This window comes from Dreissena polymorpha, chromosome 3 (genome assembly GCF_020536995.1).
Source record: "Dreissena polymorpha isolate Duluth1 chromosome 3, UMN_Dpol_1.0, whole genome shotgun sequence".
Taxonomy (NCBI): Eukaryota; Metazoa; Mollusca; class Bivalvia; order Myida; family Dreissenidae; genus Dreissena; species Dreissena polymorpha.
In genome coordinates this window covers 49201181-49219357 of record NC_068357.1, presented here as the reverse complement: position 1 = coordinate 49219357, position 18177 = coordinate 49201181, and the positions used below count along the sequence as shown (strand labels likewise).

The 18177-nt window shown below is 37.3% G+C and overlaps 1 protein-coding gene across 6 annotated transcripts in view; it reads left to right on the top strand.

The window, feature by feature from the left end:
* Positions 1–18177, top strand: part of LOC127874071 (phospholipase D1-like) — a 97431-nt gene that overhangs the window by 52151 nt on the left and 27103 nt on the right. For all 6 annotated transcript variants that reach the window (XR_008046611.1, XR_008046609.1, XR_008046610.1 and 3 more), the window contains 6 exons: positions 6331–6414; positions 6703–6784; positions 7786–7896; positions 9840–9985; positions 12896–13066; positions 14172–15241. Coding sequence is in view for 2 of the 6 variants with exons in the window: in XM_052418184.1 (XP_052274144.1) it covers positions 6331–6414; positions 6703–6784; positions 7786–7896; positions 9840–9985; positions 12896–13066; positions 14172–15241 (1664 nt within the window). In the remaining 4 variants the exon portion in view is untranslated. The remainder of the gene's footprint in view (positions 1–6330; positions 6415–6702; positions 6785–7785; positions 7897–9839; positions 9986–12895; positions 13067–14171; positions 15242–18177) is intronic.

Sequence of the window (18177 nt, the reverse complement as noted above, 5' to 3'; positions counted from 1 at the left end):
TTAATACAAAATTTCGATTGAGCATAATTATGGGATAATTTTTAAATGTCCCAAAGTTGGTTTTGATACAAATGCTTAAAAGTAAAACCTTGTTATTATATAGCCCTCAAACAAAGTATGAGAGAGCTATGTTTGAGTAACTCTGTCAGTGGATTGTCAGTCAAGCAGTCATTTGGCATAGCATTTTTAGCTCATCTATTTTTTGAAAAAGAATTATGAGCTTAATTGTCATCACCTTGGCGTCGGCGTTCGGTTTTCTCAGAAAGAATCAATGCTATTGCATTCAAACTTGGTACACTTACTTACTATCATGAGGGGACTGGGCAGGCAGAGTAAGATAACTCTGGCTTGCATTTTTACAGAATTATGTTCCCTTTTTATACTTAGAAAATTGAAAAATTTAGTTAAGTTTTGTGTTAAGGTCCATTTTATTCCTTAAGTATCAAAGCTATTGCTTTCATACTTGCAACACTTACTAACTATCATAAGGGGACTGTGCAGGCAAAGTTATGTAACTCTGACTGGCATTTTGACAGAATTATGTGCTCTTTTTATACTTAGAAAATTGAAAATTTGGTTAAGTTTTGTGGTTATGTCCACTTCTTTCCTAAAGTTATCAAAGCTATTGCTTTCATACTTGCAACACTTACTAACAATTGTAAGGGGACTGTGCAGGCAAAGTTATGTAACTCTGACTGGCATTTTGACAGAATTATGTGCTCTTTTTATACTTAGAAAATTGAAAATTTGGTTAAGTTTTGTGGTTATGTCCACTTCTTTCCTAAAGTTATCAAAGCTATTGCTTTCATACTTGCAACACTTACTAACAATTGTAAGGGGACTGTGCAGGCAAAGTTATGTAACTCTGACTGGCATTTTGACGGAATTATGTGCCCTTTATACTTGAAAATTTGGTTAAGTTTTGTGTTTTGGTCCACTTTACCCCTAAAGTATCATAGATATTGCTTTCATACTTGCAACACTTGCAAACTATCACAAGGGGACAGTAAAGGACAAGTTGCATAACTCTGGTTGTCATTTTTATGGAATTATGGCCCTTTTTTGACCTAGTAACTTTGAATATATGGTTACATTTTGTCTTTAGATCCACCTTACTTCTAAAGTATCAAGGCTATTGCTTTTAAACTTCAAATACTTTTATGCTAACATGAGGGTACTGTACCTGGCAAGTTGAATTTTACCTTGACCTTTGAATGACCTTGACTCTCAAGGTCAAATTATTAAATTTTGCCTTAACTTCTTTATTTATGATTAGATTTGATTGATACTTTGACAAAACAACTCTTACCTGTCAGGCTGACATACCACAATAGACTCCACCCAAACCATCTTCCCTGCCCCCCCTGCCCCCCCCCAGATAAAGATAATTGACCACCACACCCTCACACTATACCCCCCCCCCCCACCCCAAAAAAATAATTTTTATGCCCCAGGTAGGATGGCATATAGCAGTTGAACTGTCCGTCAGTATGTCTGTCCGTCCGAAAAAAACTTTAACATTGGCCATAACTTTTTCACTTTTGAAGATAGCAACTTGATATTTGGCATGCATGTGTATCTCATGGAGCTGCACATTTTGAGTGGTGAAAGGTCAAGGTCATCCTTCAAGGTCAAATGTCAAATTTATGGTGTCTGTCCGTCCGAAAACTTTAACATTGGCCATAACTTGTTCAATATTGAAGATAGCAACTTGATATTTGGCATGCATGTGTATCTCATGGAGCTGAGCATTTTGAGTGGTAAAAGGTGAAGGTCAAGGTTATCCTTCAAGGTCAAATGTCAAATATATGGCGTCTGTCTGTCCAAAAACTTTAACATTGGCCATAACTTTTTTAATATTGAAGATAGCAACTTGATATTTGGCATGCATGTGTATCTCATGAAGCTGCACATTTTGAGTGGTGGAAGTTCAAGGTCAAGGTCAAAAAAATAAAAAAATAAAAGCGGCGGTCTCATGAAGCTGCACATTTTGAGTGGTGGAAGTTCAAGGTCAAGGTCTTCCTTCAAGGTCAAGGTTAAAGGTAAAAAAATAAATAAAAATTTCAAAGTGGCGTTCTCATGAAGCTGCACATTTTGAGTGGTGGAAGTTCAAGGTCAAGGTCATTCTTCAAGGTCAAGGTCATCCTTAAGGTCAAAGGTAAAAAAATAAATAATTTCGAAGCAGCATTATCATGAAGCTGCACATTTTAAGTGGTGGTAGTTCAAGGTCATGGTCATCCTTCAAGGTCAAGGTCATCCTTCAAGGTCAAAGCCAAAAAAAATATTAAAAAGTTCAAAGCAGTGTTATCATGAAGCTGCACATTTTGAGTGGTGGAAGTTCAAGGTCAAGCTCATCCTTCATGGTCAAGGTCATCCTTCAAGGTCAAAGGTCTTTTTTTTTCTTCAAAGCAGCGTTCTCATAAAGCTGCACATTTTGTGTGGTGGAAGTTCAAGGTCAAGGTCATTATTCAAGGGCAAGGTCATCATTCAATGTCAAAGGTAAAAAAAAATTAATTTCAAAGCGGCGTTATCATGAAGCTGCACATTTTGAGGGCGGAAGTCCAAGGTCAAGGTCATCCTTTAAGGTCAAAGGTCAAAAAAAATATTTCAAAGCGGCATTCTCATAAAGCTGCACATTTTGAGTGGTGGAAGTTCAAGGTCAAGGTCATCCTTCAAGGTCAAAGGTAAAAAAAAACAATTTTTTTTTTCAAAGCGGCGCAATAGGGGGCATTGTGTTTTTGACAAAAACATCTCTTGTTTTCTTCAAACATTGTTAAAAAACACAAATATTTATTTTTATTATTTTATTTTTGAAATACCGTCCAAGAATCTCCCCCCCCCCCCCCCCCCCCCCCCGAATATTTTTTTTTTTTTTTTGCTTTTTCTTGGCATTTTTGGAAGATAATGTAATAAATGACCACACCCCCACACTTTACACCCCTCTCCACTCCACTCCACCCCTCCCTCCTTTGTGATTGAAATTGAGATAGGTCCCTACACCTTTAAAAAGAAAAATAGATGAGCGGTCTGCACCCGCAAGGCGGTGCTCTTGTTAACATTCAGCATGGTGTCCCCTCTCTTATTCAAGTAGTTTTCATCCGATCTTCACCAAACTTGGTCAAAAGTTTTATCTAGATGATCTGAAGGCCAAGTTCGAACATGGGCCATGCCAGATCAAAAACTAGGTCACAGGGTCACTTAGTATGTTTTCCACATTTAGCAGGGTGTCCGCTCTCTATTTTACGTAGTTTAATTCCGATCTTCACCACACATGGTCAAAAGTTGTAACTAGATGATGTGTAGGTCAAGTTCGAACATGGGCCATGCCGGGTCAAAAACTAGGTCACTGGGTCACTTAGTGTGTTTTAAACCTCACCATGTTGTCCGCTTTCTAATTCAAGTAGTTTTTATCCAATCTTCACCAAAATTGGTCAGAAGTTGTATCTTGATAATGTCTAGGGCAAGTTTGAATATGGGTCATGCCGGGTCAAAAACAAGGTCACGGGGTCACTTAGTGCGTTTTAAACATCACAATGTTGTCCGCTCTCTAATTCAAGTAGTTTTCATCCATTGTTCACCGAACTTGGTCAGATGTTGTATCTAGATGATGTCTAAGTCAAGTTTTAATATGGGTCATGCCGGGTCAAAAAGTAGGTCATGGGGTATCTTAGTGCGTTTTAAACCTCACCATGTTGTCCGCTCTCTAATTCAAGTAGTTTTCATCCAATCCTCACCAAACTTGGTCACAAGTTTTATCTAAATGATCTCTAGGACAAGTTTGAGCATGGGCCATTCCTGGACTAAAACTAGGTCATGGGGTCACTTAGTGCGTTTTTTTAACATTCAGCATGGTGTCCACTCTCTAATTAAAGTAATTTACATCCGATCTTCACCAAACTTGGTCAGAAGTTTTATGGAGATGATCTTAAGGCCAAGTTAGAACATGGGCCTTTCTGGGTCAAAAACTTGGTCAAGGGGTCACTTAGTGCGTTTTAAAAATTGAGCATGGTGTCTGCTGTTTTTTGTGAAGACGACATGCAATGCGGCAAGTGGGGGTATTCGTCCCATCTGTGACAAAGCTCTAGTTTTTTTTAAAGATCATCTAATAAATGACTACACCCTCACACTATACCCTCCCAGCCCCCCCCCCCCCCCCCAATTTTTTTGTGGAAACATGGTTAAAAAACAATTATTTTTTTATCATTTTATTTTTGAAATACCCCCCCCCCCACCCCAAAAAAAAATAAAAAAATATTTGTTTCTTATTTTTGGAAGATAATGTAATAAATGACCACACACCCACACTATACACCCCTCTCCACCCCACCCCTCCCTCCTTTGTGATTGAAGTCTTGAGATAGGTCCCTTTACCTTTAAAAGAAAAATAGAAGGTGCTCTTGTATAATTTGCTTTGGGAAAAGAGGGCTTCATGCAGGTTAAATACGGGGATCATTTTTCGCTTGTATGGTCTTTTTTTGTTCAATAAAGTCTCTTTTTAGAGTACATCCAGTTTTAGTGGCGTGTCCTTGATTAGCCTTCAGAGACTGCACAGGCTAATCTGGGACTGTGTTTTGTGCACATGCGTAAAGCCCCATTTACCCAGAGTAAGGGTAATTTTTAGCTCATCTATTTTTTGAAAAAAAATTATGAGCTATTGTCATCACCTTGGCGTCGGCGTTGGCGTCCGGTTAAGTTTTGCGTTTAGGTCCACTTTTCTCAGAAAGTATCAATGCTATTGCATTCAAACTTAATACACTTACTTACTATCATGAGGAGACTGGGCAGGCAAAGTTAGATAACTCTGGCGTGCATTTTGACAGAATAATGTGCCCTTTTTATACTTAGAAAATTGAAAATTTTGGTTAAGTTTTGTGTTTAGGTCCATTTTATTTCTTAAGTATCAAAGCTATTGCTTTCATACTTGCAACACTTACTAACTATCATAAGGGGACTGTGCAGGCAAAGTTATGTAACTCTGACTGGCATTTTGACAGAATTATGTGCCCTTTTTATACTTAGAAAATTGAAAATTTGGTTAAGTTTAGTGTTTAGGTCCACTTTATTCCTACAGTATCAAAGCTATTGCTTTCATACTTGCAACACTTATTAACTATCATAAGGGAACTGTGCAGGCAAACTTTTGTAACTCGGACTGGATTTTGGACGGAATTATGGGCCCTTTATACTTAGAAAATTGAAAATTTGGTTAAGTTTTGTGTTTTGGTTCACTTTACCCCTAAATTATGATAGATATTGCTTTCATACTTGGAACACTCGCAAACTATCATAAGGGTACAGTAAAAGGACAAGTTGCATAACTCTGGTTGTCATTTTTACGGAATTGTGGCCCTTTTTGACTTAGTAACTTTGAATATATGGTTAAATTTTGTGTTTCGATCCACTTTACTTCTAAAGTATCAAGGCTATTGCTTTCAAACTTCAAATACTTTCATGCTATCATGAGGTTACTGTACCTGGCAAGTTGAATTTTACCTTGACCTTTGAATGACCTTGACTCTCAAGGTCAAATTATTAAATTTTGCTAAAATTGCCATAACTTCTTTATTTATGATTAGATTTGATTGATACTTTGACAAAACTACTTTTACCTGACATACCACAATAGACTCCACCCAAACCATCCCCCGTGCCCCCCCCCCCCCCGAATCCTCCCCCCCCCTTTTTTTTTAAGATCAATTCACAGATGACCACCACACCCTCACACTTTACCCCCGCCCCCCCACCCCACCCACCCCCAATTTTTTTTTGAAACGGTTAAAAAACACAAATATTTATTTTGATTATTTTATTTTTGAAATACCGTCCAACCATCGCACCCAAGAATCCCCTCCCCCCCCCCCCCACCCTGAATTATTTTACATTTTTTTGCAATTTATTTTGGCATTTTTGGAAGATAATGTAATAAATGTCCACACCCCCACACTATACAACCCTCTTCACTCCACCCCTCCCTCCTTTGTGATTGAAATTGAGAGTCCCTTCACCTTTAAAAAGAAAATAGATGAGCGGTCTGCACCCGCAAGGTGGTACTCTTGTTAAGTTAGTGGAGTACACTGTTTCCACATTTCTCTAGCATATAAGTTAAACTTTCAATTTGTCAACACCTTTTTTCATGCCCAATCATCCACTAATTTCTGATGTATTTGCACTGGAATATAGCTGACAAGTTGTGGTGGTATTAGTCACTTTAAAGATGAAGATCTATTTTTATTGCTTCCAAATATCTAAACAAATTTCAAATTGATGTTTGTATAATTGGATATATGTGATATGACTCAAATGAGAAACTGCCTCTAAATTATCTTTCAGGTTTGTGGATGGCTCATCGTACTTTGAAGCTGTTGCAGAGGCCCTGGAGAAAGCAAGAGAGGAAATATTTATAACTGACTGGTGGTATGTTCCTTTTTCAAATGGATTTAAGTATTTAGTATTTTAGCATAAAGTTCATCTCAGATAAGCCTGTGCAAACTGCACAGGCTAATCAAGGACAACATTTTTTCACCTTTACTTGATTTTTTTCACTTTTTTTAAGCTAAAAATATTAATATAAGCATAAATTGTCATCCCTGATTAGCCTGTGTGGACTTCACAGGCTAATATGGGACGACACTTTACGCCAATTCACTTTACCCAGTTTTCACCAAGTGCGACTCATGTCTAATATTCAACATTGTTCTTTAGGTTGAGTCCAGAGATCTACCTGAAGCGTCACGTGACTGACAGGGAACGATGGAGGCTGGACAAGGTGCTGGCCAGGAAAGCGGTCTGTATCTTGGCTGGTACTAGGAGGGGTGAAGCAGCACAAATGTGGAGCGTCATGTTAAAATGGGTCTCATGCACTGTCTGGTCAGGAAATACCCTGTCTGCTTATGAGACCACGAAACTGTGTGTGACTTTACTAGCGGGCAGAGTAGAATCTGATCAGACTGCGCGATTACGCAGGCTGGTCAGGAACTATGTTGGCTTTATTTGGCATGAGACTCACTTTATTATGACATGGCTCTTACTTTATAGTTCTGTTACAAGTACATTGCAATAATTTGCTTGTCCTCCTTAAAAAGTCTCTATTATATTTAAAGACAGTTTAAATTCAGGGTGTATTTAATAAATGTGAAAATTATTAATTAAACTTATTTTTGCATATTTTTGTTAACACAGATATGGTACATATTTTCTGCAATTTACTAAACATGTATTGCAATTTAATAGCATCATGACAGTAACTAAAAAAAGGTCTACCATATATACAGTTTGATGCACCAACAATTTAAGCTCTGTTTCAATTTCAAGAAATCATATATTCTGAAAACATTATTTTGGTATGCAGACAACTTACCGGTAAGTGTTTCTTTCAACAAACCTGTTAACAAGCCTTCAACTTGGTAAAAGCTCAGATAATTTCTTTTTTCAGTTGAGTTCCTCCTTATTAATGGGAAGACTTTCAAACAGTATTTAGTGTCAAAATTGCTTAAAAACAGATATTTAAATTATTTAGAGAAAGAAACGATTTGGTGAAAAATGGGTGTGGGGAAAAAAAAAAAAATTCTCCATTAAAATGTATCCAAATCACACACCATTTATTGAGAATCAATTTCCATGGCATGGTGGATATGGAGTCTGCAAATGACGGGGAGACACCTAGATCTTGTTCTACATTATGTACATAGGAAACCAAGTTAAAATAAGTTTTCAAGGCTTTTGATGTGATTTACCTGAATTAAATAGGTTTAATCTTTATCCATCAATTTGTTCTCTGTATTTCAGAAAGAGGGTGTGAAGGTGTTCATCATTTTGTACAAGGAGATTGAGGCCTCGCTAACCATCAACAGTTACTACAGCAAACGCACACTCATGAAGGAGTCACCGAATATTGTGGTAAGAACATAACAAGGGCGCCAGTGTCCTGTCCCGGCAAGGTATTCATTAACCCTTTATCACTCTGATACGCATTTTGACATGTTTGTAGTAACTTAGACTACCAAATTAAATTTAAGACCTTTCTTACTAGATTTAACCCTTTCAGTGCGGGAACCGAATTTTGAAGGCCTTTGCAAACAGTTTGGATCCAGATGAGACGCCACAAAACGTGGCGTCTCATCAGGATCCAAACTGTTTGCTATTCTGATAATATTTTTTGAAAAAAATCGAAGAAAATGCTGATTTTAGAAATTCAGCAAACGACATTTTAGCAGACGACAAATTTCCCAGCATTCAAAGGGTTAAGGTTAAAAGGTTTCATTTCCAACCCCAAGATACTGATTTGCCAGCAATCAGCATAACATCTGAACAGACTGCAAGTTATTCACAGGCTGTTCAGGTTGTATGGTGGTTGCCTATATGCCATTTGCATTTCCCTTCAGAGTGAGAAAGAGTTTCTATTTGAAACCCAGTTGTTTTTTCTTTACATCATGTTGAATTTCTTAACAACTCGTGATTTCAAAACATTTAGATGAGGTACTCTCTGTAACAACGGGGCTGTGCGTTAAGTGTTTTTCAGATTAATCTTTGCAGGCCACACAGGGTGACTAGGCAGCATATCGCTTCCATGGAATTCTTTGTTTCAAGGAAGTTATTTCAAAACATACATACAGTGTAGGCACAAAGTGTGGTCCGTGAGAAGACAGTGCAGGCTGTATAGGCTAAACTGGGACGATAATTAACACACATGCATTAAGACCAGTTTCCCCAGAGAGGGGTGCAAATGTCATTCAGCTACACATCAAACTGTCAAAACTATTAAGTTCTCCATGGATTTATGGACATTCTTAAAGTTTTTACTTAGGTGCTTTGTCAATAAAGGCCAGGAACATTCATTAACAAAAAATTCAGGGAATACTGTACTTAATGTATGTGTGTCAAGTATTGTCCCAGATAAGCTTATGCAGAGACTTATCAGGGAAGACTGTACTTAATGTATGTGTGTAAAGTATTGTCCCAGATAAGCTTATGCAGAGACTTATCAGGGAAGACTGTACTTAATGTATGTGTGTAAAGTATTGTCCCAGATAAGCTTATGCAGAGACTTATCAGGGAAGACTGTACTTAATGTATGTGTGTAAAGTATTGTCCCAGATAAGCTTATGCAGAGACTTATCAGGGAAGACTGTACTTAATGTATGTGTGTAAAGTATTGTCCCAGATAAGCTTATGCAGAGGCTTATCAGGGAAGACGCTTTCCACCTATGCTGACTTTTTTTAGATAGGACTTTCTTAACAAACAATTACATAAAAATGGCAAGTGTAGTTCCTGACATACTGTACATGCTAATATTTTTGCACCAGCATTAAGTCTTGTTTACCAAGAGACTGGCTTATATGAATAATGCAGAATTTATCAATAGATGTCATGTTTCAAACTCCAACCAACAGCGTTCATAGTAATTTCATGATTTTACTTGACTTACCGCTAAAAGTAAAACAGTTAGTGATTAGGTACAATGGTTCATGTTTGTCTCAATTGACTATTTGAAATCATAAGGATCTGAACTCCTTCATATCCAGTTTTGGCCATTTATCCTTTTTATCAAATTTTATTCATAGACTCATATTTCAAATTATTTGCTACCTTTTATATCCAAATTTGGTAATTTACTCATATTGCAGGTTATTAACTACCCTATATATCCAATATTAGTCATTGACTCATATTTAAGGTTATTCAAACTGCTTTATATCCAATATTGGTCATTGACTCATGTGTCCGGTTATTCCCAACTCATATTTCAGGTTATTCGCCACTCACACTTCAGGTTATTTGCCACTCACATTTCAGGTTATTTTCCTCTCACATTTCAGGTTATTTGCCACTCACATTTCAGGTAATTCGCCACCCAGACCATGTAGCCACGAGCAACCGTGTGATTTTGTGGGCCCACCACGAGAAGGTCGTAGTAATAGACCAGAAGACTGCGTTCTTAGGTGGCTTTGACATGTGCTATGGACGCTGGGATGATGAACAACACAGGTGTGTGTGTAGTGGGGTTTTTGAGGGTCAAATTTTGGGCTGATATTTGGCCCCTTGCCCATTCTTAAAAAGTTGATATTTTTACCCAAATGACTGTTTAAAATTACCAATGGAAGGTTAAAAACAAATAAAAAACAACTGTAAGGTCATCACCCTTTCTAGCAGTATAAGTTGAACCATATTGAATAAAAATGTGAAAATACTCATTTTAAATGTATTTGTCAGCAAAAAAACTACACCTATTTCCCAATTTTTTGTAAAATGATGCTACATGTATTTCCCATAAGCAAAAGCTCTATTCTTAAAATGGTTAAAAAACACTGGTGTGTGTGTTTGTGTGTGTGTGTATGTTTGGTTGTTTTTTAATGTGAATTATGTTCCATCTTAGTTGTTTTCTGTTTTTGAATGAAAGTTTAAACAAAATAGTAAATGTGACTAAATTTGTCATTATAGGTGTTTAAAAATTACTTCTTATTGATTATGAAGGCTTGAGACCTTGAGTTTTACATTAACAAAGATCTTGAAGGTGTTCAATTTAGTTTTTAGCTGTGCTCAGGTGAGCTTTTGTGATCGCTTTTTGTCAGTCGTCCGTTGTCCGTTGTGCGGCGTCAACATTTGCCTTGTTAACTCTCTAGAGGCCACATTTTTTGTCCAATCTTCATGAAATTTGGTCGGAAGATTGATTTTAATGATATCTTGGATAGTTGGAAAATGGTTACGTTTGCTTGAAAAACATGGCTGCCAAGGGGCGGGGCATTTTTCCTTCTATGGCTGTATAAGGCGATAGTAAAATCTTGTTGACACTCTAGAGGCCACATTTATAGTCCGATCTTCATGAAACTCGGTCAGAAGATTCATCCCAATAATATCTTGGACGAGTTCAAAAATGATGCCGGTTTGTTGAAAAACATGGCCACCACGGGGGCTGGGCTATTTGCCTTATATGGCTATAGTAAAACCTTGTTAACACTCTAGATGTCACATTTATTTTCTGATTATCATGAAACTTGGTCAGTAGATTTGTCCCATTGATATCTTGGATGAGTTCGAAAATGGTTTTTGTTGCTTTAAAAACATGGCCACTAGGTGCGGGCATTTTTCCTTATATGGCTATATATGACTATAGTAAAACCTTGTTACCTCTAGAGGCCACATTTATTGTCCAATCTTCATGAAATTTGGTCAGAAGATTGGTCGCAATGATATCTTGGACAAATTCGAAAATAATTATGTTTGCTTGAAAAAAATGGCTTCCAAGGGGCGGGGCATTTTTTTTATATGGCTATTGTAAAATCTTGTTAACACTCTAAGGGCCACATTTACGGACCGATCTTCATGAAACTTGGTCAGAAGATTCATCCTGATAATATCTTGGACAAGTTCAAAAATGATGCCGGTTGGTTGAAAAACATGGCTGCCAGGGGGCAGGGCATTTTTCTTTAAATGGCTTTAGTAAAACCTTGTTAACACTCTAGAGGCCACATTTATTTTCAAATCTTCGTGAAACTTGGTCAGAAGATTTGTCCCAATAATATTTTGTTATTTCAGGTGAGCGACTGGGCCTTTCATGCCTTCTTGTTTATTTAAGTCCCTTAAATTTACCTGTGGTTTATTAAAGCCTTGTCCTTACCTGAACATTTGTTCAAAATTACATTTATTTAAGTACCTTAATAATTGTGTCATAGGTAACTATTCTGAAAACTTGCATTCTCGTGCATCAAATGTCAGGCATATGGGCAGAAAGTTATCTGTCTTTTTCCACTGCTCTTCCACAAAGAGTCTACAAACATAATGATCCTCACTCTTTGAAAATGGGGCTTAATGCATGTATATCATGTGTCATTCCAAATCAGCCTGTGCAGTATACACAGTAAAATTTGGTACCACACTTTCTTTATATCCCCCGCCATAGGCGGAGGGATATTGTTTTGGCGTTGTCCGTCCATCCCTCGGTCTTTCCGTCCTTCCATCCGTCCGGAGCCATATCTTGAAAGTGCTTTGGCAGATTGCATTGAAACTTGGTATGAGTATATATATATGGATAAGAGGATGATGCATGCCAAATGGCATTGTTCACCATCTGTTAATAACAGAGTTATGGCCCTTTGTATCTTGAAAAAATGCTTTTTTTGTGTGTCTGGAGCCATAGCTTGAAAGTGCTCTGGCGATTTCATTGAAACTCGGTATGAGTATATATATGGATAAGAGGATGATGCACGCCAAATGGCATTGTACACCATCTGTAAATAACGGAGTTATGGCACTTTGTATCTTGAAAAAATGCTTTTTTGAGTGTTAAATATAACACTTTTGTGTCCAGAAGCATATTGGCGGGGGATATCAATTCAACAAATTTGCATGTTATGTCCTCCACCACTATAGTGGGGGACATATTGTTTTTGCCCTATCTGTTGGTTGGTTGGTTGGTTTGTTTGTTTGCTCCAACTTTAACATTATGCCATAACTTTTGCAATATTGAAGATAGCAACTTCATCTTATGCATGCATGTGAATCTCATGGAGCTGCACATTCTGCGTGGTGAAAGGTCAAGGTCATCTTTCAAGGTCAAAGGTAAAAAAAACAAATCAAAGGGAAGTAATACGCCTTCAAGGGAGAAAATTATCTGAACCTGCCAAATGATACTTTTTTTAAATAAATCAAAGCAGCGCAGAAGGGGACATAGTGTTTCTGACAAACACATTTCTTGTTTAATATTATTTTTTATTTAAAGGAAGTCCCTTATTTATGAAAATTCAGACGGAAAGAGGCGTCCCTGATCAGCCTGTGCAGACTGCACCTGGTAATCTGGGATGACACTTTATGCACATGGATGCATTAAGTTCCATTTTCCCCGAGCGGGACTTGTATTATAATACCAAAATGAGTGTGCTTTTTACAATTTTCCGCCAGAATGACTGATCTTGGCTCGGTGAGTTTTGCTCCGCTACCAGATCTACCCAAGGGGCAAGACTCTCTACCCGTGCACAAGAATGGATCGGTCAACAAGTTCAAGACCTTGAGCAGCATAGTGCGACCCCCATCAACAATATTGGAATCACCCGAGGCTCTGACGTCAGACAGGTAGGCTTTAGCTTTGTCAAAATCATGTTGACTTGCAATTTATCCTAATTAATTAATTTTTTTTTGAGGACTAGGGATTGACCAGTATATAATTGTGTTCAAATTAGAGTTAGTGTATGCATTAAACCGTTTGTTCTGCATCATGAATTTGCAGTTAGGTTTCTTATTCTGATTAATTTCTAAACAATAATATGTACATACAAAAATGCATTTAAATGGATAAATGAATTAATCAATGAACATAAAAAACTGATTCTTCTGATATCAATGTAAACAAAAAAAAACTGATTTTTCTGACATCAATGTAAAAGTTATTATGTTATAGAAAAAAAGATTCAATTCACACAACAAATAAAAATAAATAAATAAATAAAATTGTTGAATAAATTAAAATATATTTTATTTAAATCAAATAGTTACTATTAAAAAAGATCATGAGATCAAATGAGCACACTTTTCTTACTTGAAACATGGTAAAACTATTTCATGTTTATGTCTGTTTTTGTCTTGTTAGAATTCATGTCAACTATTCATCTTTATTGGTACCTCTTATCTAGACGTGTCCAAGTTTATGTTTAACAATCAATTTCAATAGTAAATGAACCATTTACTTTATGGACTGTCTGAAACTCATCTAGAAGAGTTCCATGGATTGTGGGTTCAATTTCTTAATTTTATGGTGTTGGTCATTAAATTATTTGTATGGCGATTCATCCCATGCCCCTGATTCAACTAATGCAATTGCCAGTTATTGGCATTATTACGTGAACATAGAACTTGTGAAAAAACTTAACCAAAAAAGTGAGTATATTAAATGACCACTTTGATATGAGTGAAATGCAGTTTAACCCTTTGCATGCTGGGAAATTTGTCTTCTGCTTAAATGTCTTCTGCTGAATTTCTAAAATTAGCATTTTCTTCGATTTTTTTTGAAAGAATACTATCAGAATAGCAAACAGTTTGGATCCAGATGAGACGCCACGTTCTGTGGCATCTCATCTGGATCCAAACTGTTTGCAAAGGCCTTTAAAATTCGGTTCCCGCACTGAAAGGGTTAATACCACCAAAAATTATAATGCCTTAACACAAATCGTTTCTTTTTTAGTGGTATATTTGAGAACAGTCAAGCTAAGACTTGCTCCAATACTTCTCAGCCCACATCCCCTAGTCTGGAGGAAGATGGGAATAAAGACTTGTCCAATGATAAGTTAGGCCATTCCATGAGCTCTGAAGGCGACTTTGGTTCGGCTGACCTGTTAACTGATAATGACAGCCTTGAAAATGGGGATAAGATTGCTTATCACAACATCGTAGCAGATGTGCATGTGCAGTCAGACGAGATAAATAATAGTGTTTGTGATGCCAGGAAAGGTCAGAAACCAATCACTGGAACCTGTAATGATCTGGCAAAGGATTATCAGAGTGTGACTTGTGCTCAAGACAGTGCTCAAACTGAAACCAAAGAAAAGTGCAATATTTGTTTTCATAATAGTGTAAATATGACAACTGACTCTGGAAATAGTACAGGTGTTCCTAATCAGGGAAAATGTGCTGCACATATGGGTAGTGATGGTGATTATTGTGAAAATGTAAGACGTGATATCAGTGATGGCTCTCTTTTGAAAGAAGGTGAAACAAATCATGTGTTACACAGGGAAGCAGGTGAAGATACCCAGAACTTGTTCAGGCAGGATTCTGTTGATTTGCAGCATATTGAGGCTCAGATTATCTGTGATGATGCAGACAAAAAGAAACCATCAAATGAGTTAGTAAGTGATGATTTTGTCAGGCAAACAATTTTAAAACATGTGGAAAAAGGAAAAGACATCACTATTGAACAAGTCCGTGAGTCAATTAACAAAAGTGGCGTAAAGATAAACATAAAAATAGATGAAAAAATAATTAAAGAGAATCAAGATAGGGTTGATGCAGGACTAATTAAAAGGACTGCAAATAGTGAAGATGTTAACAGGAATGAAACAAAATGCTCTGTGAGGTTCAAAGAACTCGAGGGTGGGGAGATACAGGAGGAACACATCAACCCAGAGCAGGCTGTTCCTGTAGAGGGGGCCCCAAGAGGGATCAAATCAGAGAGGTGGGTGTCCCGGAAACTGAAGCAGAGATTTCCGTTCCTGAGAGAGAGGAATGAGGAGGAGGACCAGCCTGATGAGAAAGGTAAACTGGGCTCTTGATATTCCGAGCTGAATGCATGTGTGTCAAGTGTTATTAAATAGATTGTAGCTTATGCAGTCTGCCCAGGCTAATCAGGGACGACAACTTTCCACCAAGTTTTCATTTAGAAGAGACTATAAGCTAAAAGCATCAATGAAAGCAAAAAGTGTTGTCCCAAATTAGCTGGTGCAAACTGCACAGGCTAATCTGCAACAACACTTTATGTGCATTCATTAAGCCTGGAATGAGGCTCCAGGTAAAGTGGTTTAGTTTTTATGCTCCCCAAAAATTTATTTTTGGGGGAGCATATAGTCGCCGCTTCGTCAGTCCGTCCGTCCGTCCGTGTATCCGTCCGTGCACAATTTTTGTCCGGGCTATTTCACTACCAAGAGGAGATGTGCATATTATCAACGGGTTCTGGTCAGATGATTTTTCACAGAGTTATGGCCCTTTGAAATTTTCCATTAACTGTACATTTAGTGCAATTCTTGTCCGGGCTATTTCTCAGCAACTAATGACCGGAATTCAATGAAACTTTATGGGAAGCTTCACTACCAAGAGGAGATGTGCATATTATCAGCGGGTTCTGGTCGGATGATTTTTCACACAGTTATGGCCCTTTCAAATTTTCCATTAACTGTACATATAGTGCAATTCTTGTCCAGGCTATTTCTCAGCAACTAATGACCGGAATTCAATGAAACTTTATGGGAAGCTTCACTACCAAGAGGAGATGTGCATATTATCAGCGGTTTCTGGTTGGATGATTTTTCACAGAGTTATGGCCCTTTGAAATTTTCTATAAAAAAATTATTGTCCCCCAAACTACTGTGCCCGCAAGAAGTTTCCTTTTATCTGAATATATAGTGCAATATTGTGACAAAAAAAACCTTTGGGGAGCATCACCCGTCTCCGACGGTTTCTTGTATTTACTAACTACAGGGCTTTTGTCCCATCTTATAATAAGCAGAGGCCTTTTATGAGCATGTTCTTTAAGAATTTCCTTAAAATGTTGAAATATATCCAAATTTCCAGTTTGCCTTGGAAAATATCTTCCCCGTATTTGTTATGCCCCCCTTCGAAGAAGAGAGGGTATATTGCTTTGCTCATGTCGGTCTGTCGGTCGGTCGGTCTGTCCGTCCACCAGGTGGTTGTCAGACGATAACTAAAGAACGCTTGTGCCTAGGATCATGAAACTTCATAGGTACATTGATCATGACTAGCAGATGACCCCTATTGATTTTGAGGTCACTAGGTCAAAGGTCAAGGTCACGGTGACTCGAAATAGTAAAATGGTTTTTTTTAATGATAATTTTAGAATGCATACGCGGCCAACAGGGCACACTCTGAACAATATTACTGGTCTGTATATTTTGTATATTAAATATTGTGTTAATGTTTAATTTTGTTGATTAATATAAATATAAGCAGGACAGGGGAGGTAATACACTACAGGGGAAACAAATGCAATAAGTTTAAATTTATTGTTACAGATTTGCTCCCTTGTAATATATTTAAATTTTACCAAATGTAAGGCTAACTGCATTTTTGTAATGCATACTACTACTACTACTACTACTACTACTACTACTACTACTGCTGCTGCTGCTGCTGCTGCTACTACTACTACTACTACTACTACTACTACTTCTACTACTTCTACTACTACTACTACTACTACTACTACTACTACTACTACTACTACTACTACTGCTGCTGCTACTACTACTACTACTACTACTACTACTACTACTACTACTACTACTACTACTACTACTACTACTACTACTCTACTACTACTACTACTACAACTACTACTACTACTACTAATGCTCTACTACTACTGCTCTACTACTACTACAACTACTACAACTACTACTACTACTACTACTACTACTACTACTACTACTACTACTACTACTACTACTACTACTACTACAACTACTACTACTACTACTACTACTACTACTACTACTACTACTACTACTACTACTACCATTGCTCTATTACTACTACTACTACTACTACTACTACTACTACTACTACTACTCTACTACTACTACTACTACTACTACTACTACTACTACTACTACTACTACTACTACTACTACTACTACTACAACTACTACTACTACTACTACTACTACTACTACTACTACTACTACTACTACTACTACTACTGCTCTACTACTACTACTACTACTACTACTACTACTACTACTACTACTACTACTACTACTACTACTACTACTACTACTACTCTACTACTCTACTACTACTACTACTACTACTACTACTACTACTACAACTACTACTACTACTACAACTACTTCTACTACTACTCTACTACTACTACTACTACTACTACTACTACTACTACTACTACTACCAGGGGTTTTTTTTACTAAGAAAGTGACGCCGATATTCGGCGTCTTCCCCTCACAGAATTTTTCCCCTCAAAATACAATTTCCCCACCAAAAATATAATTTTTCACCAAAATATAATATTTTCTCTCAAAGAAATGTTTATTTTTCCTTTGGGCATTCGACAATTATCCAATTTGCACCATGGACAACGATTTCGCTCTCTCTCTCTCCAGACGAACACAAAAAATCTGTGAATCCCAGTTATTCTAAATATAGCTCTTAAATTACGTCATGTAAACTGGGCAACTAATCGTAATAATCATGTGACTATTTTACTGGGTACCGGTCGTGCGCGAGAAAGGTGTTTCGTCAATTAAATACCGGAAACCAGTCGAATTTTCATCCGGGCTATATGCAAGCCAAGATATAAACGTGAAAACAGAAAAAAATGTCTCACAATTGGCGTTCTTACACAAACAAAATAAAACATTCGGACTCGGAAGATACTGAACGCATCGAGGCATTTTTTAAGAAAGAATCATCGAAAACCGTTATAACCCAGCAGGATTCTG